At 42.5% G+C, this 22,198-nt stretch overlaps 1 protein-coding gene across 1 annotated transcript; it reads left to right on the top strand.

Annotated features, from left to right (window-relative positions):
• The first annotated feature begins 190 nt into the window (after positions 1-190).
• On the top strand, positions 191-21,447 carry Ids (iduronate 2-sulfatase). Its single transcript, XM_021153363.2, has 9 exons — positions 191-483; positions 1,337-1,473; positions 2,124-2,301; positions 3,993-4,081; positions 4,971-5,171; positions 6,718-6,888; positions 11,873-11,999; positions 14,011-14,184; positions 18,025-21,447. The coding sequence occupies exons 1-9, from the start codon at positions 378-380 to the stop codon at positions 18,495-18,497; spliced, it is 1,656 nt and encodes a 551-aa protein (XP_021009022.1). The 5' UTR covers positions 191-377; the 3' UTR covers positions 18,498-21,447.
• The last annotated feature ends 751 nt before the right edge of the window (positions 21,448-22,198 follow it).

Below are 22,198 nucleotides of genomic sequence, written 5' to 3'. Positions count from 1 at the left end.
GGGCTGGAAAGAAATCAAGCCCCTAGTTATCACTGCCTACTGTAAAATGTACGCAGGGAAAGCCACAGCAGCAGTGTTTCCGGTTAAGGTTCTGCCCACCCGGACTGATCGCGCACAGACGTCCGGCGCCATCAAGCTCCACCCCGATAGGGAGGGGACAGAAGAGAGTTGCGCAAGCGCATTCGTGCTCGGGCCAGCGCCCGGGCCTTTGGGCCCGAGGCAGAGGTGTCGCGCAGTTTTCTCAGAGACTTTGGTGGTGGTGGTGGTGGCGGCGGCGGCGGCGGCGGCGGCGGCGGTGGTGACGGCGGCGGCCACTGCTCGTAATGGTCCCGCTGTAGCCTCACGCCACCTTCTTGTAAGGCTGCGCCGAGGCAGAAATGTCGCCGCCGCCGCCGCCTATGTGGCGGCAGCTTAGCTTCAGCTTGTTGCTAGGCTCCTTCTGCATCGCCCTGGAGTCCGCAGCGCAAGGCAACTCCGCTACAGGTGCCAATTCCTTGCTCCCTTCCTTATTCAACCTTGTCTCTGTTCCTGCTAATGTTTATTCTTCCACCCATCCTATCTTCTGTTTTCATTCTTCCTTCATCATTTTCACCCATATTTCACCCCTCCCTACCCTCTATCCATCTTTGCTTCCTTTCGTCGATTCCACTCGCATTCATCTTTCTTCCCCCCCCCATTCATCTTTCATCCATCCATTCCTCCTTCCTACCCCTCCTCTTCCTTTCCATCCTTAATGTTTTTTCTCCATCTTTTTTTAAAATTAATTTTGAGGATTTCATAAATGCATTTTATAACATCCCCACTGCTCCCCCTAACTCTACTCAGATTCACCCTATTCCCAAGCGCATTTACCCCCCATCCCCAATGATTTTATAACCCAGAGTCCAGTTTGTGCTGCCCATATGCACATGGGTGTGGAGCCATCTACTAGTGCAAATTACATCTCTCTTAACAGTTCTTTCCTCTCCATTTTCCTTTCTTTACCCTTCCTTCTACTCCTCCTTTCCTTTCTGCTACTGTCTTCTATCCACCCTTCTTTTATTTTACCATCTTTCCATCTTTTCATCTGACTTCTATTCCTTCCTTCTTTGATCCCCCCTCCCATCTTTGTCTCTGTCTTTGTCTCCTTCTTCTTCACCTAGATGTGGAGACATGACTGAAACATAAGACCCTCACCTTGGATAGGGCTTTTGTGTACTCCAACCCTGCCCTTGCTGGAGCAGAGCCCTGGTCACCCCTTTTCTGGATGGACTGCCTTTATCCTTTCATTAGCCTAGGGAGGGGGATTTCAGTGTCATTGCATGTGGTATAACCAAAGCCCCTCTCTCCTGTGCAGATGCTCTGAATGTTCTTCTGATCATTGTGGATGATCTCCGCCCCTCCCTGGGCTGTTATGGAGACAAGCTAGTGAGGTCCCCAAACATTGACCAGCTGGCATCCCATAGCGTTCTCTTTCAGAATGCCTTTGCTCAGGTATGTCCAAGGACCTTTAGGTATGGGTATATGCCCCTTTGTGTATAGACAGTAGGGAGAAGCAGGCTGCTGCTCTAGAGACCTCCTTGAAAGGGGAAAGCAGAACGTAGAAAATGAAGGCCTAGGCAAGTCTCTTCTCCATGGACAAGGAAGCTCGCATTTGCAGGATTTCCCCTCCTTCTTGGGTGGAGACAGTGCCCTGGCCCTAACATGCTTAAGACAGGCTTGGCTAGCTTTCAGCTAGAAACAGGAATTGACGGGAGCTGAAAAATCCAACCTGTGGGTCTGCCAACCGAGTTGTGGATGGCTAAGAGTGGGTGGCTAAGAGTCAGTCCATGGCAGTTGTCCTCCCTGAACCCCCTTTTCAGGGCTACTCTCTCAGAGCATCACCCTTTCTGGGTACCTAGGGGTGACGTTGCATAGGAAAACACAATTGCTGTTTTGAGAGCCTGATTGCTGTCTTCCTTTGTTGGGCAGACAACAGTCTCCAGTACCTGGGCAAGGCCCAAATCCCACTGGTTGGCTTTGACATCTCCATGACTCAGCTGCCAGGCTGTTGCTGAGGATCTGGAGAGGTTGCTTAGTTACCTTGAAGACTGCAGACACATTTGGCTGTGACGTTGTTGACATTTGCTTCTGCTCCTTAACAGCAAGCAGTGTGCGCACCAAGTCGAGTGTCCTTCCTCACTGGGAGGAGGCCTGACACCACCCGCCTGTATGACTTCAATTCCTACTGGAGGGTACATTCTGGAAATTTTTCCACCATCCCCCAATACTTCAAGGAGAATGGCTACGTGACCATGTCGGTTGGGAAAGTCTTTCACCCTGGTACTGTTCAATTACTAAAACCTGGGCTTTTTGTTTCTGTGCTTCAATACTCGGTTGGGACTATCCTTGTAGTGGCTTTTCCCTTGTCAGACTTAGGTAACTTGTTCATTGATGCCATTCTATGAAAAACAACAAAACAAAGCATTTCTTTAACCTAGTCTCATATTCACATTCTAAATGAAAAAAGAATCGAAAGAAACAGATTTCCTTTTGGAAGTTGGAGGTAATGTCGTCAGATTCATGTAGCTGCTGTCGGAGAGGCAGGTTTGGTGTCAGTTCAGCTCTGGGCTTGACCACAGGGTGGTCCTTAAAGCTCTGGTCTGGGCCTTGCAGGATGTCTGTCTGTAAAGTTTTGGGGGTGAGGACCTCAAATGTCCAGAGGTACTTTGTGGACTTGATGTCCAAGTATGGGCTTCAGCGTGGTGAAAGCCACTGCTTTCTCTGTGAGGAATGTTAGAAAGAGGAAGTCAGCTGGCTGTCAAATTCTGACTTTGAATACTACCTGATAAAGTAGTTATTTACTTCCTAAATGAAGAATAAATAGCACTTTAAAACAGATAATAGGATCACATGATTCCTTGATTTCAAGAATTTTAAGAAACCAAAGAATGTAAGTGTGTAATTGAACCACCCTGGGGAAAGCTGTGTTTGATGTGGCAAACAAAAATTTTCTTGTGTTTTGGACATAGCGTTATTCTGATTTGTGGTTATTTTTATAATTTTACACTATGAGTAAGAGTAAATATTTCCCATTATATTACACTCCTCAAAAAATTCATTTTTAATGACAGCATAGTAGTCTGGCATAACAGTTAGTTAGGCTTCTGGCTTTTCACTGATGTGGAAGCAGAGTTCACCTCACTGGGAAATAGCATCAGGGATGTGGGCACTTGGTCCTGGTCTAAGTGCTGCCACTTCTTAGCCATGTGGCTGTCTTTGGCTAATAGTTTATCTTCTTCTTTGAGTCTCACATTTCTTCTCTGGAATGCTGGGGCTGTAGTTTTCTTGATGCCTAACGAAGGGAGCATGCTAGTAGCAACATCCATGAGTGTGAAGTGTGTTCAAATGCTAGAGCTGTGACCATGATGGTACTTCTCACCAAAGGAGACAGCTTGGGTGTCTCCAAGAGCTCTTTGTACATATAACCGACAGGCTCAGGAGCTTTCTTCTGGAACCTAGCAGGCAGTCCAGGTTGAAAGTAGCAGTCAGTTTTTAAAAAGCAGGCCCAGTCTTGAAAAAATAATCTATCAGAAATCATATTGTGTGGCTGAAAGCTGATTATCAGTTGAACTTCCTAGTTGGTACAGCATGGCTTACCTGAGGATATCTGGAGGGAAGTGAGTATTTTCTAGAGAAGAGATTATACTTTGGGAAGAGAAATTAAACAAGGCCTTTCCGCTGTTCCTTGATCTCTTTCCTGATAACTAGATTTAGGGATAAGGTTCTCTGTTTCTTATAGACTGCTCACTTCCAAGGCTTAGTAACTGGGGAGTTAGATGCTAATTACTAAAATCATGGGCAGTTGCTCTTAATGGAAACATTATCTGTCTTGATGTTCTGATTTTATGGGTGAGGAAACTGAGCCCCAAAGAGGGGAGGAGCTACTTGCATAGTTGTTCAATTTTAATTTGGCAGTAGGGTATTGAAAGACCTTTCATATTTTATTCAACAATTTTCTTTCCCTATTTAAGGTATATCTTCCAATCACAGTGATGATTATCCATATAGCTGGTCTTTTCCACCGTATCATCCATCCTCAGAGAAATATGAAAACACTAAGGTAGGTCTGTACAAGGGCCGAGGAAGCACTTGTCTAGAAAATGAACTATTAAATATATTGATTGTTGTGCTGTCTTATAGAGATAAGCATTAGGGTCTTTAGTGATTGCTTTGATGGGCACAATGAGTAGTTTTTTGTGAGATTAATTTGTTTTACAGTATTTTACTATATAGTCTAGACAGGCTGGTTTGGAACTTGCTCTGAAGCCCAGGTTGGCCCCAGACTTGGAATCCTCCTGCCTCAGCTTCCCTCATGCTGCTGGAATTAGAGGCATAGTAGCTGATTGGGAGTATTTCTCATTCTAAAACCTTATGTTCGGTCATGGTCACAGCTCACTCAGTAAAGTGCTCACTCTGAAAGCATGAGGATCCACGCTCAATTTCTACTATCCATCAAGAAGCCAGTGTTGGGGACACAAACAGCTCCCTGGGGCTTGCTCTCCAGCCAGGCTAGTCTAATGAGGCACAACTGAGGTTAACCTCTGCTTTTCATGTACACCCCTACATGTGCAGTGGCACACACATAAACATGTGTACACATACACAGGTAATGAATTCAAACCTTAACTTTAAGCAGTAGTGTGAACAGTTCGTTTAATGGATTTGTCATGCTCACTCTGGATGAAGTTTAGTGCTGAAGATCCTTGTATCGTTTTGATATCATTTTGATGTTTTAGTTGGGTAACCTTTAATTAGTCATGGTCTGGAGATACAATTCATAGCAATGGACTGAGTGTTATTTGGATTTTGCTGGTTCAGTTCTGCTTTTAATATTGCTGTTCACTGAGTGAACAATTGAGGGTTGGCGATGGTGCTAATCATTCAGTGTGTACCTGTCAGGATTTCTAGTTATTGAATTTAATAGAATGTTACATATTTTGTTTTGAAAGACGTGTAAGGGACAAGATGGAAAACTCCACGCCAATCTGCTTTGTCCTGTCGATGTGGCAGATGTGCCTGAAGGTACCTTGCCTGACAAACAGAGCACAGAAGAAGCCATCGGATTGTTGGAAAAGATGAAGACATCAGCCAGTCCTTTCTTCCTGGCAGTTGGGTACCACAAGCCACATATCCCCTTCAGATACCCCAAGGTAGAGCTGCCACTATATCTATATTGTGTATTGAAGGTGGTCATAACCTACCTACCAGGATGCCTGGTGCTTACTAGTGAACTTAGAATGATGGTAATCATAGTTCAAAAACAAGAAGTACTCTTAGAACATGTGAAGAGTTTTGGAGGAAGCTTGTTGGTGGTGGTACATAGAGCAGGCATATGTCTGCAGTTCAAGGCCAGCCTGATCTACATAGAGGGTTCCAACACAACCAAGCTACCCAGTGAAACCCTGTCTCGAGAAATACTAAAAAACTAACAAACAAGTAACCAAAAAGAACCTTGTAAGAAATGAGAATATCCTATAGTGGAGGTTTGCTTTCTTTTGTTTGAACTCATCATGCAGGTGGGATTACACAATGATGTACAGAGGTGACATAAAGCCACCAGGAGCCATACTCTTTGGAAAATAATCCTAGGAAACAGAAAGCCGCCTTTCCCAATTGTCAGTCGTCCCTAAGGCTGCCGCATTAGACTCCATGGGCACAGGAGACAGAATTGCTTATGGCCACTTCAAGTCTATGCTTCTTTGTATCGTTTAGAATGTATAGTTCTTTTAAATCATCTTTTCCAGGTTTTCTCTGCTTGCTTTTTCCTGGGTCTGAGTAGCCTAGCATTTTCACTTTATAAAGAGTGTCTCTTAGTTATAACTGAGAGTACAGACTGGGAAGTATGCCCTTTGATGTTGTAGGCTTCTTCTTTGATGAGCCTTGTGGATCTTGCCCTCATAGCAGGAGCTCTCAGCATCATTGGAAAAAGCTTATGCCATCTAGCCTCTTCTGTTTCCATGGAGAAAAGAGTTCATAAAGCTGCCTAGCTTGCAAGCCTTTCAGAAGTCGGCTTTTAATATTGGCCCTGTCTGGCAACTAGGAGCTTTGATTTGGGAGTGCCTAAGTAGTTTTGGCAGACATGGTACATGCTGAATCACTGGTTTCCTTATGGAAGCCTGAAATTTTATGGTCGAGGCAGAATGCCTACATGATGAGACCCATGTCAAAACTCTATGCTACAGTTTTATTGAGCTTCACTGGTTGGCAGCATTAAACATGTACTGTCTTTCAACTAGCTGGGACAGCATGTGCCTCCTAGGTGAAATTCCTGGTAAGGGACTCTAAAGCTGGTCACTGGTTTCCTCCAGATTTTCCTTCATGTTTGTTTTTCCTTTTCTGATTGGGTTTGAAATATTTTCACTCTAGTAAATGGGACCTTGTACTAAGTCCTATGAGTTCTCCTGACTCACTGAAGGTTAGGGAAGTTTTGGGAACCCACTGTGCTTCAACCCCGCCTTTGTATGTTGGAAGTAAGGTGGGGAGCAGTAGGAGAGAACAGTTGTTGCTGTGGTTGTCAGAACCAGGATTTAGGATTTTGTTGCTGTTCAGATCTATCAGGCACAGAGCAGGTGAGAGCGGGTGAGTAGCCGGAAAGCATTAGCACCAAGTAAATGTATCATAGGCTTTCAGAAAACACAACTTTGTGCTTTTGCCAAACGACTAGCAACCTTGTGGCTTTGTTTATTTTTGTCCTAGGAATTTCAGAAGTTGTATCCCTTGGAAAACATAACCCTGGCTCCTGATCCCCATGTTCCTGATAGCCTACCACCTGTAGCCTACAACCCCTGGATGGATATCAGGGAGAGGGAAGATGTCCAAGCTTTAAACATCAGTGTTCCCTATGGACCAATTCCTGAGGATTTTCAGGTACTAGTAGTATGCTTGGGGGATGAGTGATTGTGTAATACCATTGGTGAGGCAACTTTGAGTTCAAGGCCAACCTGTTTATTACATAATGAGCTCAAGACCAGTCTAGACTAAATAGTAAGATCTTGTTTCAAAAAGACAAACAAAACCCTTCCATATGATTTTTTTCTGAGCAGTGGATTTCTCTTAATATTTATTGACATGGGTAGTGCTGTGCAGATCAAGTTTTCCTACTAGTACCTTAGCTCCCTAAGAAGGTGGCATCCAGACTTGTTTTAAACAGGCACAGAGATTGGATGTAGTTTGGGTGAACCCCCCTAGCCCATGGGGGATTAATATTGGTCACAGTTGGGATGTTTGTAGAAAAGTGCAGAATCTTTAGTTTGCTGGCACTTTCATTTCCTCTGAGGGAAAGCCTAAAGTGGCACCTGGCACTTTTGGGGTGACTTGAGTGAGTTGAGCCTTGGAATAGAGGTAGGTGGGGTATCATGGCCAGTGCTGTCAGCTGTGATGTGTCATATCTCTTTGCTCCCTGTTAGTCATTTAGTTATGTTGAGTCCTTTCCTCATCCCTCAGCCTTTCTCTGGTGACTAAAACAGACATGCAGAGCCATATTCTTTCTGAAGTCTTAGGACATAAGTGCTGAAGCACGTGGTAGAGAGTAAGAGTAAAAGAAGGTAGCGGTCTCAAAGTCTACTCCTGGCACTTCCTGTATCTGATTTGCTAGGCAGACTTGTTAACCGTACAGAGTTCTGGCCCACCTATGCATATGGACCCCTCTCCCTCCCTCCTCCCTTCCCTTCCCTTCCTCCCTCCCTCCATCCATCTCTCTTTCTCTTCCTCTCTCTCCCTCCCTCCCTATTTTCTTCTTGCTTTATATTTTTGCAGTAGTAGTGGCTGAACCAAGGGCCTCGCATACATTAGGCAAGGACCCTACTACTGAACTATATTCCCAGCCCTAGAACTGAAGATGAGGCAAAAGAAGCCACATTTCCTCAGAAAGCATATGAGATGGTTGTGATGCACTCACTGGTTTAAGAACCACTGCAAGGAGAATATATTTTAAAATGAAGTGAGTCTAACACAAAAATGTAACTCGTTCATTGTCCAAAGCCCTTTGGCCCTGAGTTTGCACAGCCAGAGTTCAGGGTAAGGTGTATAAATTCCGCACAACTGTGTGATTTCCTGAGTTTTAAATGGCAAGTAGAGAGAGTTTGGAAAGCAAGACGTGTGCCATGTTGCCAACTTTCTTCCTAGCTCTGTCTTGTCTGATAACACGCTGGTGTGAGCTGCAGCTTTAGGTCCATACCTATTGTATTAGTCACAGGCAGTTAAAATGCCCCTCTAAAATCGATGAGGTGCCAGAAAGGTCTCTACGCATTTGCATGTTCTGGCTAGATGAAAACTTCAGTGTTATTAGATAAGGAAACTGCTCTGCGACCTGGTTGGACATGGAGCTGGTGCCAAATGGAGCTGCCTCAGCCCCACGGACCCCTAACTTCAAACTACCATGCTTGCTTTTGTCTGTTCAGACATTTTGTTTTAAGTTCACTTCCCACCCCGTGGCAGTGGCATGACCTCTGAAGTTACCGTGCCTTCCTTCCTTAGTCAAACAGAAGCAGGATGGGTGAGTCTTCTCTGAGAACATTGACTTGGGGTTTTCGGCTGCATGGAGAGGACCCCTTCATGTTCTGTGTGTGTCCCTTCATTAAACTTCTAACTATTAGACACAGCAAACATCATGGCTCATACTGTCACTTGGGTGATCTTGTGTATAGGGCCATGCCTCATGCTCTATGGACCTGAGCCATGCTCCCTGGCCTATTGTAGCTTTGGATGTCTTTGCTAAGTGTCACCTCTCTCCTTCCTTCAGCTCCCAGTTTTATGCTATCCCTATACCTGTTTGGTCACAAGCCTGGCTCTAGCCCCTTCTCCTTGTAGCTTCGTTGCCTGACATTCTTGTTACCTTTCTTCCCACTGTGTCTTGGGAGGCAGGCCCTGTGACATGACTCTCCTTGTTCTTGTGTTTTTCTCAGCATAGTTGTTCCATTTGCAGTATCCTGATCCTGAGGCAGTCTAGCTGTGAGAGCTGCTGGAAAGAACCTCTGTTGCTGCTAAGCAGAGGTTTTCAGCTGCCTAGCGAAGTTCTTTGCTTGTTTGGTGAGGTCTATTCCTACCGATGTTCTCTGCAGTATCTTTGTCTGCTCATGTCCCTTTGTACCATGCCTCATAGCTCTGCTAAGTTCTCTCTTCTTTTTGCTGCTCTGTTCCATCAACTACTGTTGGAGGGTAGTGAAAAGTACCCTATTCTGTCTACATCCATGATCTTCCTGGTCTGTTTGTTGGACATCTTTCTCTGCATGGGCTTCTGCCTTCCTGGATCACTAAGAGTTCTCACTATGGCAGACACTGACCTTGTTGGAAAATTCTGTTTTAAAGTAGCTTGGTGCTACTTTCTCTAATCTAATCTAATCTAATCTAATCTAAGCTGTCCAACTCCTGGGCTTCCTTGCCAACCTTTCTGCCCTTCCTCTATTTCAGCATGCATAACAGGGCCTTCCTGTGTTTCCCACTTACGTATTGCTACCTGGTCAATTTCAGCCCTCCATATTGGCCTCTCTTCCCATTTTCCCTAGTTAGCCTCTTGTTAGATTGATCCAAGAACTATTCCTCTAGCCTAGGCATCCCTCCTGACTTTCAGATTACACATGTCTACCTTCCTGTGAGCCACTCCCAGGCAGATGATGATGGAGACCCTAATTCTGTCCCACATGGCCAGGTCTCCACCCCTACTCTGCCTTTTCTTCTCCACTCTGTGCCCTTCTATCACATGGCAGCAGGTCATGCTGTTTTGTTGCTGACTGTGAACTTTTGTCACCCTTGGCTTTCTCATCTTCCTATAACACTAAGTTCCTTGCCTGTATCTACACCTGATTGATGTCTCCGTATTCCTCTTAGGTCTCCCCTGTTCTCTGAACACATCTTTCTGGACAACTGCAATGCATTTTGCTTTCTAAATTTTTCGATTTTTTTGAGACAGGTTTTTACTGTACCCCCATCTAGACAACAATGCATGGTGATCCTTCTGCCTCAGCTTTCCAAGTGCCAGGATTATAGGTACATACACTGTGTACCTTTCAGCCCTTCTTTTAGCATTCTGAATTCTTCTTAAGGGCCAGCAGTAGTCTGGTGCTGTTTTGTCTAAAGCCCCTAGAATCTGCCCTTCTGTTGCCACAGGACTTTTGCTAACCTGCAGCCTATATTGTATTACTTTTATGTCTTGAAAAAGCTTCTTGGCCTATAGCCTGGGACTTTTAATCCCTTAAAGACCTTCCAAATCTGTTTCATCTGGCGCTAAGCCACTGTTTCTTGTTTGTCTTCCTATGTCATTACATAGCTCTGACTGTGTCCTGCTCTTCTGTCACTCCACTTTATTGTATGCATAACAACTGTTGCTTTAGAGCATCTTGCTCCCATTTGGGTGATAGCCATGGGAACTCCTCTGTGAGGACTTCCCTCATTTATCTTGACCAACTAGCTTGAAGGCTCAATCCATGTCTTAGCCTTGGTCCTCCTGATAATGTGTATGCTTACTTATCTATAGCTGTAGTTTTATTAGCTAGGTTGCGCAACTTCTTTGTTGTTTTCTTTCCATGACTAACAGGCAGGAAATACCTTGATTCCCAAGAGAACTAAAGTTCTCTAGGCTCCAGACTGAAGTTTATGTACTAAAAACTATATGTAGGCAGTGGTTCAGCATAATCTTTCTATAAGCATAGATGTGTATCACTGCAGTCAGATGAAGGGACACGTCTTATGACTGTCCCTATCCTAGCAGTGACAAGTAGCAGCTGACAGGTCCATCTGATAAGGCAGGGGCCCTGAGGAAAGCAGGAGATGGAGCTGATCTGGTAAGTGGTTATCTTGCTTATTACTGTTTGGGGATTAGTGGGAGAGGAAGAATAATCTTTTGCCTTAAGGCTTATATGCAATAATTGAGGAGTTAGCCCAGGATGGGCTTTTGGCTCCTTTACTTATGGGTATAGACTAGCAGTCCCAACAGTCCCTTTTGGGTTTAGGGGCTTTGACTGCTCTCTTGTCTTTCATTGTTCTTCTGCCCATTGAGAGTTTGTTAAAATGAGCTAACTAACAGTGGTTTATGAACTTAATCAATTTCCACTTCTTGCTAGGTAAGAAGTGGTCAGAGGAAAGGCCTACTCAGGGTCACTATTTGGAGCTAATTTGTGTCTTCCCCAAAAGATATACTGAACCGTTATATATCTGATATCTCCTTAAACCTCAGAATATAGCCTGCTTTAAGATAAGATGGAGTCATACTAATCAAGTCCCTAATCCAACTTGACTATTGTCCTGATAAGAAAGGGGTCAGGTAGGGAGGATAGTGACAGAAACAGATGGAAACAGCATGCAATGACTATTGCAAGCCAGGGGATGCAGATACCTGTAGAAATTTCAGAGATGGCATTCCACAAACCTTGATTTTGTTTGGACTTCTGGTATCCATGGCTGGGAGGCAATTCATTTCTAGTTTTTCAAGTCACCTGGTGGCTTGAATTGAGCTGAGTGGTATCTTTGGCATACCCCTTACCAGAGAAGGTGTGGCTCTGAGCATACAAGGATTAAGGGATCATTTTCTGTTTAGATATTCATTTCTAGGGACTGTCCAGAATGTGCAGAGTAGACAGAAAGGTACAGTAAATTGCATCCATTTGCCATGATCTGTATCCTAAAGTAAAAGCTGATTAAATTTCAAACATGTCAGTTTGGTTCTGCAGACTGTTAGTCTGTACGCTGCAGGCAAAGGGTTGCAGACGGTGGGAAAAGGAACGTTAGGTTAAGGCTAAGAATCAGTGAATGGAGAGGTTGGGATTGGGAGAGATGCTCGTTCAGGTAGCTGTTCATTTTGTATGCCAAGGTAAATAAAATTGTTTTCATTCTTGTGATTCTTTTTTTTAATTTGCAGCGGAAAATCCGCCAGAGCTACTTTGCTTCTGTGTCCTATTTGGATACTCAGGTTGGACATGTTTTGAGCGCTTTGGATGATCTTCGTCTAGCCCACAACACAATTATTGCTTTCACATCTGATCATGGTAAGCGTTTTACAGGGTATTGGTGAATTGAGTATCTCAGTTTCCTGCAAAGGACACTTTGAAAAATTCTCATGTACATAGGGGTGCTCTGAGTCCAGGATCATGGGGTGCTTTTAAAAGCAACTTAGTTGTTTGTGCATCTCCCATCTTGGATATGTGAGAATGGAGGCAGGTGCTGCATCTTTTTATCTTAATTGCTTGTGAGAGAGGATTTGTTTTTGTCTCTTTAACATTTTAAACATGTTTTCTTATTTTTAAGTTATGTATATCTCTGTGTTGGTGTGCATACATGAGAACAGTGCCTGCCGATGACAGAGAGGGTCTGGAGCCATAGACAGTTGTAAACTGTCTGACATACGTACTAGAATCCAACTTCGGTCCTCTGAAAGGGTGGAAATTCTCTGAACTGCTGAGCTATCTCTCTAGCCCCAATTTATTTTATCTGTCTTTGTGTGTGTGTGTGTGTGTGTGTATAAGTATCTACTATGTGTGCAGAGACCAGCTGGAAATTCAGGCAGTTGTGATTCACCTGACATAGGTACTGGAAACTGAACTCCAGTCCTTTGGAAGAGCAGCAGCACTGTTACCCACAGAGCTATATGTGTAGCATCATGACCACAATCTCTTAATGGCTGTGGCACTTGTTTGTAGCTCCAGCATTGTCTGGAACCTGAAGAAGGGAAGTTGCAGGCTAGTCTCTGCAACCTCTCCTGGCAAAAGTCAGCAAACATGACTGTAAATAAAGTACAGGTGTACACCAGTGCTTCCCTCAATTCATTCAAGCTTTTGGTATTTATCGTTATTTTTACAACATACACTCATTGTCACACACTTTTGTCTTTAAAGCATGCTTATATGTAAGCTGGTTGAGGATTCCTAACCTGTAGTATTCACACTATCTTTTGGAATGGGGACTTTAAGTGAATGCTAAGGATTTCTTTTTCTTACTTGGAGCTGAAAATTTGTATTATTATTTTTTTTTGTCTTCACATATGAATGTATATGATAAGTCTTTTAAAAGATCAGGAGAGGGGCTGGAGAGATGGCTCAGTGTTTAAGAGCAGTGACTGCTCTTTTAGAGGACCTGGGTTCAATCCATAACACCCACATGGTTGTCTTCATAACTGTCTGTAGCTATAGTTCCAGGGAATCCCACATCCTCACAAAGACACACACACAGGCAAAACACCAGTGCACATAAAATAAATTAATAAAGAACCCAAGATATCCTTATCTTATATTTTTGGTTGTGAGCCTAGTCTTTAATGGCTGAGCCATCTCTGCAGCCCAAGATGTCCTTATCTTGTGTACAGTTATGTAGCTCATACAACCCTGGTATTAAGAATCTGAAACCCAGAGGGTGAAGAGATGACTCATTGGTTAAGACTGCTCTTCCAGAGGTCCTTAGTTCAATTCCCAGCAACCACATGGTGGCTCAAAACCATCTGTAATGGGATCTGATGCCCTCTTCTGGTGTGTCTAAAGACAGCTACAGTGTACTCACATACATAAAATAAATAAGTAAATCTTAAACAAACAAAGAGAATCTGAAGTCCCTGATAGAGGGCAAAGTAGTGGAATGGCTGCCTTTCAGGTCCCTGCCATAAGGAAGAATTGCTGAGTGCAGCTGAGTGGGAGAGCATGTGCCTAATAGGCACTAAAGTATGGATAGGTTCCTGCCTTGGCAGAGGAAGCATGTTTATTGGGTGCCTCTTGAAACAGATAAAATTCAGTGTATATTATTTTTTTATTACTTTTAAAAAGTATAGTTTTTTTTTCCAAAACTATAGTTTAGGAATTTAAAGAAGGTTTCTTCTTTGTGAACAGATGTCTGCTTTTGAATAAAACAGCATTTATATGAGTTACATTTTATAATTCTAGAGGGATTTTCTTAAGTTATGAGGTTAAGTGTCCTCTGGTCTTTACACTGAGGAATGAAATGGTATCTAAAGTATGAAAAGCATAATATATTTACTCATTTTCTTATATTGTATGCTTTTTTATGGCCCAGGATGGGCCCTAGGTGAACATGGAGAATGGGCCAAATACAGCAACTTTGATGTCGCTACCCGTGTGCCCCTGATGCTCTATGTCCCTGGAAGGACGGCCCCACTTCCTGCAGCAGGCCAGAAGCTCTTTCCATACCGGGACCCCTTTGATCCGGCTTCGGATTGGATGGATGCAGGTACACACATACAGACAGACAGAAGGAATAATGCCTAGCAATGAGAGGACCTGTGCGTTATATGTGGACTACCTTATCAGACAACAAGCTAACCCTCTTTGTGCTATGTTGGAATTCATTCTCAATACTATTTCCTATACATAGATTTCTTAGCATCTCCCATGCTCTAGGTTGGGAGTACATGGCAGAACAAGAGCTGACAAGAACGGCCACTGTACATAGGGCTCTTGGGAAGTCTAGGGGGCCAAAAGAGTATGTGACATTTCAGAGGTGGGAGAACTGTTTAGAAGTGACAACAGCATGTTAGACGTTAGAGGAAGTTGCTATAGACTGCTGGGACAGTCTCCCCAACACACAAGTGGACTATTTCACAGATATGTCTTATATCCCCCATTTTTTGGGGGGAGACATTCAATTTTGGGGGAGTATTTTCAATTTTGGAGCTCATTGGCCTACTAAAACACATTCATTTAATTTGCTCTGTACTCCCCAGCAGTAAAGGGCATCTACTTTGATTTCTACATGCTTTGAAAACAGGTCCTTTTCCTGCTTGTGTGAGGTGGCTGGTATAGGGTTCTAAGACTTGTATCCTGACTTTATCTGCTGTTGTTTGTAGGGTGCTTTTCTGTGAATTGCACTATATCAGCGTGCCCCCTTTCAGGACTGGCTGGCCGTGGACTCCATCTTTATCACTGCAGTCTTACACTTTATGTTCTCTGTTGTGTAAATTGATCTTAGGTTTAAATCATTCTGGCCTTTCTGGAGTTTTGAGTTTTGATTTTCCTCCTTTTGTTGCACATGTTGCATGCTCTATGTTTCTTTCCAAACACCAAGAAAAAAGTGAAATACTTTCAAGGCACATTTAACTATTTATTGTTGGGACAAATCTGTTGGAAGACACTTAGCAAATAGAAATCCCTGTATTGTAGTGTAGCCAGTGCTTTCCAAGTGTAATCTCTAGTCTTTATCTTTTCTCTGAACCTCAGTTTGTATTTCAAACAGTTTGTCCCACTTGGCTAGTCAGTCTGACATGCCTAGAGCTAAACTTACAGTGCTTCACCTTCTTCCTTACCTTTGACACACTTTTTCTTAGAAATGACAATTGTTACATAGGCCCTCAAACCACAAAACCAACCAGCTAACCAGCCAACCAACCAAAAAATACCTGTAGACCGAGCCTTGTAATGACGGCTACTCATAGGCTGAGGTATGAAAATCACATGCTCAAAACATGTCTGAGACCATCCTCTGGCGAGGCCAGCCTCTGCAATTTACTGAGAACTCACCTAAAAACCAAAACCACCTCCTCCAACAAAACAAAACAAAACAAAAACAAAAACAAAAACAAAAACAAAAATGCATGCTCAGGGTGTGGCTCAAAGCTATAGTGTTTGTCTAGCATGCTGTTTCAATTCCTAGGTATACATAGTATGCAAATTCAGTGCCAAGGTTCAATTCCTGCTACTGAAAAAAGAATGTTCAGAGTCTTTTCAATGTGTTTTTTTCTTTATTCCATATATGCTATGCAATCTAGCAGCAAGCATGGTCCTCTCCATTCAGAATCTGTCTCTGCCCATTCTCAGTTTCACTTCCACCAGCCTTCTGCTGTAGCAACTTTCTGAAGTCTCCTTGCATGTGCCCTTGGTTCTCTAGAGTCTTCTTTCTCGTAATATTGCAAGTAACCATTTTCAAACTCAAAGCAGAAGTCGGGATATACCTCAGTGGTGGAGTTCATGTCTAGGCTGTACTGAAGCCCTAGCTTCTATCCCTAACACTGCAAAGATGAAAATCAAAATGGAATATAAAACCTCCAAATTACAGCCCTGCATAGGAGCCTCCTGTGCTCCCATCACACTGAGTAAATGTCTTCACAACGGACATTAAGGCCTTACATGACCTCCTATCATGTCATGTTGCCTCCTCATGTCATGTCTTTGATTCTTCTTTTTTTTTTAATTTGTTTTTTTATTACGTATTTTCCTCAATTACATTTCCAATGCTATCCCAAAAGNCCCCCATNCCCCCCCCCCACTTCCCTACCCACCCATTCCCATTCTTTTGGCCCTGGCATTCCCCTGTATTGGGGCATATAAAGTTTGCAAGTCCAATGGGCCTCTCTTTCCAGTGATGGCCGACTAGACCATCTTTCGATACATATGCAGCTAGAGTCAAGAGCTCCGGGGTACTGGTTAGTTCATCATGTTGTTCCANCTATAGGGTTGCAGATCCCTTTAGCTCCTTGGGTNCTTTCTCTAGCTNCTCCATTGGGNGCCCTGTGATNCATCCAATAGCTGACTGTGANCATCCACTNCTGTGTTTGCTAGGCCCCGGCATAGTCTCACAAGAGACAGCTATATCTGGGTCCTTTCAGCAAAATCTTGCTAGTGTATGCAATGGTGTCATCGTTTGGAGGCTGATTATGGGATGGATCCCTGGATATGGCAGTCTCTAGATGGTCCATCCTTTCATCACAGCTCCAAACTTTGATTCTTCTTGACACGTATCCAGAGTAGCCTTCCTGTGCCATTGTCCCACAGTCATAAGTCTTCTTCACTAGATTGAGTGGGAACAGTTTTTCAGTGATGTACACCTGCCTCTTTTACTTTCATAGCGGTGGGTTTTTTTGTTTGTTTTTTATATGAGAGATTTTTCCTATGGGTATGCAACTCACACACACACACACACACACACACACACACACACACACACACAGACAAACACACATCTGCTCTCCCAAGAAAGGGAACCCATGACACACCAAAGGAACAATTACACCAGAGTCCAACTTAATCAATTAGTGAGTTTTATTGGAGCTGCTGACAGGACTCTGAGTGAAAGGTTACTCACAGGAGCACCAATTACTCCTAAGTACCTGCATTGCCGAAAAGCCCAGATCCCCATGGGTGATGACTCATAAAAGCTGGGTCCCTAGAGTTTTCTACACGGTTACAGGAAGCTTGACGGTTCTAAGAGGGGACCTGTGAACAGCTGGGCTGGTCAGAGTATCCCCCTTCTCCAGAATTGTTTACTGCTGTCAATCCATGGATGGATATACACAATGTGGTATTTATATACGGTAGGATATACTCAATGTGTTATACATATATAGTAGAATATTCTCCATTCTTAAAAAGGAAGGCAATTCTAGTGTGCTATAGAATAGATGAGCCTTGAGGACATTATGTTAAGTGCACATAAGCCACAGAGGCATGTAGGATCAAATACTGAGACCACTCACATGAGCTATCTCTACTAGTCAAATGCATAGTGCTACAAAGTAGACTGAGAATTACCAGTTGATGGTAGTAGAAAATGGCCAGCTGTTTGGTTTAGTGATGGTGATGTTCTGAGGCAGTGTGGACAGAGGTGTACAAGGAGTTGTAGAAGTGATGGTGATGATGACACAATATGAATACATTTATTGCCACTAAAACATGGTTAAGGTTGTGAAATTCATGTTTTGTGTTTTTACCATGTTAAAAAGAAAATGTGGATCAAATAAAAACACTTAAAAACAAGTAATCTTCAACAGATTTTTACACAGCGGGTAGAGCTTTAATTGATTCAGTGTGTCTGAATCAAGTATCTAGCTCTAAAATTTAAGTAGTTTAAAAATGCTTCTAGCTGGCCAGAGACACTGTAACTTTCCCTCCTGCTAGTCCGTTGGATGGGTGTCATAGTGAATAGTGAAGTCCTCAAGTAGCACTTCTAAGCTGCTTTTACAAACAAATGGATGTTGTGTATGAAGAAGAGATGGGGAAGAGGTGGTGCTCAGACAGGCTTCTGCTTTCGCTGGTGTCTGCGGTGTACTACATGCAACTGTGCTGCTTCCTGTTTCAGGCAGGCACACTGAGGACGTCGTAGAACTTGTATCTCTCTTCCCCACGCTCGCTGGACTTGCAGGACTGCCAGTTCCTCCTCGGTGCCCCATCCCTTCTTTTCATGTTGAGCTTTGCAGAGAAGGCCAGAATCTACAGAAGCATTTGCAGCTCCATGACTTGGAAGAGGAGCCATACTCGTTTGGTAACCCCCGGGAGTTGATTGCCTATAGCCAGTACCCCCGGCCTGCAGATTTCCCACAGTGGAATTCTGACAAGCCAAGCTTAAAAGATATAAAGGTCATGGGCTACTCTATACGCACCATAGACTATAGGTACACTGTGTGGGTTAGCTTCGATCCTAGTGAATTTCTGGCTAACTTTTCTGATATCCATGCCGGGGAACTCTATTTTGTCGATTCTGACCCACTGCAGGATCACAATGTATATAATGACTCCCAACATGGAGGTCTTCTCCACTCACTGAGACCTTGAGTTCTGTCAGCCTCAGTGGGCACATATGTGTCCCCTTCCCCCTCTACCCATTGTATTAGATATAACCTGAGTGGGAAACAATGAAAACATGCATCAGCAATCTGGCCTAGGACTAGGTGGCAGATGGCCCTTTTTATGTAGTCCTTCTTAAGTTAGAATTTGCCATTGGATTTGGGCTAAGCTGAAACTTTCATTTTAAAAGCTCCCATAGCTTCGTTACTACACAGGTACAAAGTGAACTAAGGTATAATCTTATCTTTATATCTAAAGACCATGCTAGCCAGACATAATACTGTACTCAAGAAATCATTTGCTTGTTGAATTTAGTGCATTTCAGATAGTAACCATATGTCTTACGTAGCCCAGAGTGTCAAGCATGTTAACATGGGATTCATTTCTTTCTCAAATGTGAAATTCAAGTTGCTTCTAGAATTATTGCTTAGTTTCTAAGACTACAGATTTCAGAATCAAAGGTAAAATACCCATGTGATGATCAATGTGGTGTTTCTTCATTAAATAATAAATAATGCTTAGTAAAGTATAGTTAAAGTTAGGAAATTCAGTTAACTATTTCAATACTCTATGGCCCAAATAATAATTTGTTAGTAAATACTACAACTCGTGGACTCAGTGGCTATCTGTTAAAAATTCTGTTATTCACAATGAAAAGCATTTCAAATGGAACTATTCCCATGATTTGAATCATTCCAGATTGTATTCATATTCCTATTTAGAGAACTGCAGATATCCATGTATCCTGGAGGCAGGAGGTATTCTACTTTTTGCTAAAAAAAAAAAAAATCCCAAAACATGTTTATGAAATGTAAATTATCTTGAGGGTTGTGGATACTTTTTATTAATAGGGTGTAAGTAATTTTCAGAATGTAGTTCTGTGTTCGCTAAGTACGAAGGTAACTAGAATATGGGCATGTAGTAAGGATAAGGTTACTTCATTACTGTCACCAAAGAGAAGTCCTTTCTCTAACATGGTGAAAACTGTTCAATTACCAGGAGTCAACAGCTTTCTAAATATTCTATATATTTTGTTTTGTATTTAAATGAGTAATTTCAATAAAAATGGCTCAGTGTCTCAAGGATGTTTTTAAAACAAAAAACTATAGTAAATAGCTGATTAGATTGTTATTGTCATGTATTAAATTGTAACCAAAAAGTCAAGACACTACTTTGACGTGTGTAAAATTTCAAAGAGAGATTGTTGAGTTTACCAGTTGGCCTATAGTAGAGTAGATTTGTCTCTGGTCCTGAAACTGACTTTTGCAAAGGCTTTGCTCCCATCTTTCCTTGTTCTTGATCTTTACTGCTCTCTTGATGTCTACTCAGCATCATTTTACAATTTAGTTTAGAAACTCCTCACAGCATGTTTTTTTTTTTTTTTAGCTTCATCTCCTTCATAGAGGGACAGATTTTGACACAAGTGTTTATTTGACATCTATTTATTGTTCCTGTTTGACCATAGTATATATATATTTCTTTTTTTTAATCTTCCAAAGTACAGTTTTAGTTTAAACCCCTCTGAATTCTGCTTCCAGTGACATATGTGGCTATTTAAATTTAAATTCATTAACACAAAATAACAGTTTAAAAAATTTCTGTTTTAATTCGCATGTAGAACCTTCCCATCCTAGCAGACTAGACGGAGATGCCCTGGATTTGATCTAGATGTGTTCACCCTTATTGGCAGGTCCCTACTGTCCTGCATTTGCCCACAATGAGCAAACTATATTTGGTTTAGGCATAGAGTAGGGAGTTTGCTGTGGCCATCAGCTTCTTCCTTCCACTCTCATCACCATTGCCTCTGTCCTTCTTTCTTTCCTTCCCAAGAAATTTCCTTCCCCTCCTTTTCCCTCCCCTGTTCCTTAAAGAATCCATGTGTCTTCCTAAAATCCCTCTTGACCCCTGCCCTTTAAGAACACCGTCAGTGCCTACTAAGGGTCTAGAAAGACCTCCGTTGAGCAGTCAGAGTCTTCCCTGGCTCCACAATACCCCTTCCCTTGGCTGACTTTCCTTGCCAATCCTTACCTCCCTGGTCCTTCAAGCCTTTGTCCCCTCCTCTTTGCTCCAACCCCTTCACAGCCATTCTTCATAGCCTGGCTCCCCTACCCCCTTGCTTAGAAGCTGAGGCTGTCAGGACTCTCTAGAGTGTATTATGGGGGAAAATGAACACATCTTAAAAATCTGTTATTTGCTTCATTTTTTAGAAGACATTTTTCCTCATGAGTTTGATATGTTAATTATACAAAAATTGGAAAGCAGAAAAATACATTTTAAAAGGCAAGAAAATGTCTGAGTGCTTTATACTAAGATTGCCATAGTTTGTTCTTTTTGGGGTATGAATGTTTTATATTTCTTGATCCTCTATGTTGTTTATAATACAACTTCTGCTCTTACTTTCTTTCTGAACATTATGTATGGTTGGTTACTAGTGAATTTTGCAGCTATTTTATATTGCTGGTAATATGTGTTATTGCATAGATTTATTGTAATTTTCTCAGCCTTCTTTCAGTTGTTAGACATTTACGTGATTTCCAAATTTTCAGTGTTACAAATAATGCTGTGATCAATTTTGTGAATATACTGTTTTTATGTATTTCAAAGGATTCCCATAGGCTAATTTCTCAGTGCCAAGTCATTAAAAACAGCTCCGTTTTCTCTTCACTCTTGCTATGATAGCATATTAAACTTAGAACAGAAACTCACAAGGCCTATATTAAAAACCATAATACCAAAAAGGAAAGTCTGTAGTCCTATAATAAATAACAGATGGAAGTTGTATCCCGCTTTGATGTCTGAGTCTTTGCTGATAATGACATGGACCATTATGCTCTCTGTATGATAGGTGGGTAGTTGCATTTCCAGTTGTGCGACTTTGTGTGGTCATGTTATGGATCTTACCTTTTAATGTAATAAAGTATATTGCTCATTTCCTGTGTGACAGTTTTTCCTGTATATTTGTTCTAAGCATAGAACAACTCTATTTGCGACCTGAATAAATACTCATTTTCCTTTGAAATTTTTGGGGGTTCTTAATGTTATGTCTTCCTACCTAATTATAAGAGTAATGTATGCTTATTGTGTGAAATGGTAAAAATATGATGAAACTAGAAAGAAGCCCACTTTCTTAGTTGCCTTTTTGAAATTATTTTTATTTTATGTATTGAGTGTTTTGTCTGTGTGTATGTCTGTGCACCATATATGTGCCTGATGCTGTTGGAGGCCAGAACGAAGAGTTGAATCTCCTGGAACTGCAGTTATAGATGTATTTAGTTGCAGTGTGGGTACTGGGAATTGAACCCAGCTCCTCTAGAAGTGCAATCATTGCTACTAACTGGTGAGTCATCTCTCCAGTTCCCTTCATTTCTTTTGGAGTTGTGACAACATACATAGACAAAAGCAACCAAGGGGAAGTAGGCTTGTTTAGTTACCAGTCCATTTTGAGGTGCAAGCCAAGGTATCAGGAGCGAGGTGGTTTGAATGGAAATAACCCCCTTAGATACATAGGGAGTGGCACCATTGGGAGGTCTTGTTAGAGGAATTATGTTAGTGGGGGTGAGCTTTAAAGTTTCAAGTGCTCGAGTGTCAGCAGACCCTGCGCCCCAGCTGCTCAGGTGCTTTTCTGACCGGAAGAGGCTTGTGGCCCTGTGTGGGCCGGATTTCTCTCTCCCCAACCAGAGCAGTCTCAG

The sequence above is a fragment of the Mus caroli genome, chromosome X, assembly GCF_900094665.2.
Source record: "Mus caroli chromosome X, CAROLI_EIJ_v1.1, whole genome shotgun sequence".
Classification (NCBI taxonomy): Eukaryota; Metazoa; Chordata; class Mammalia; order Rodentia; family Muridae; genus Mus; species Mus caroli.
The sequence above is the reverse complement of the archived record's forward strand: the minus strand, read 5'-3'. Positions and strand labels throughout refer to the sequence as shown.

What these genes read in the sequence shown, in the direction of transcription:
- Ids (XM_021153363.2), top strand. Translation starts at nt 378, where the DNA reads ATGTCGCCGCCGCCGCCGCCTATGTGGCGGCAGCTTAGCTTCAGCTTG. An exon ending in TGCTTTCACATCTGATCATG is followed by an intron (nt 12,000 to 14,010) that starts GTAAGCGTTTTA and finishes TTTATGGCCCAG; the next exon opens with GATGGGCCCTAGGTGAACAT. An exon ending in TTCGGATTGGATGGATGCAG is followed by an intron (nt 14,185 to 18,024) that starts GTACACACATAC and finishes TTCCTGTTTCAG; the next exon opens with GCAGGCACACTGAGGACGTC.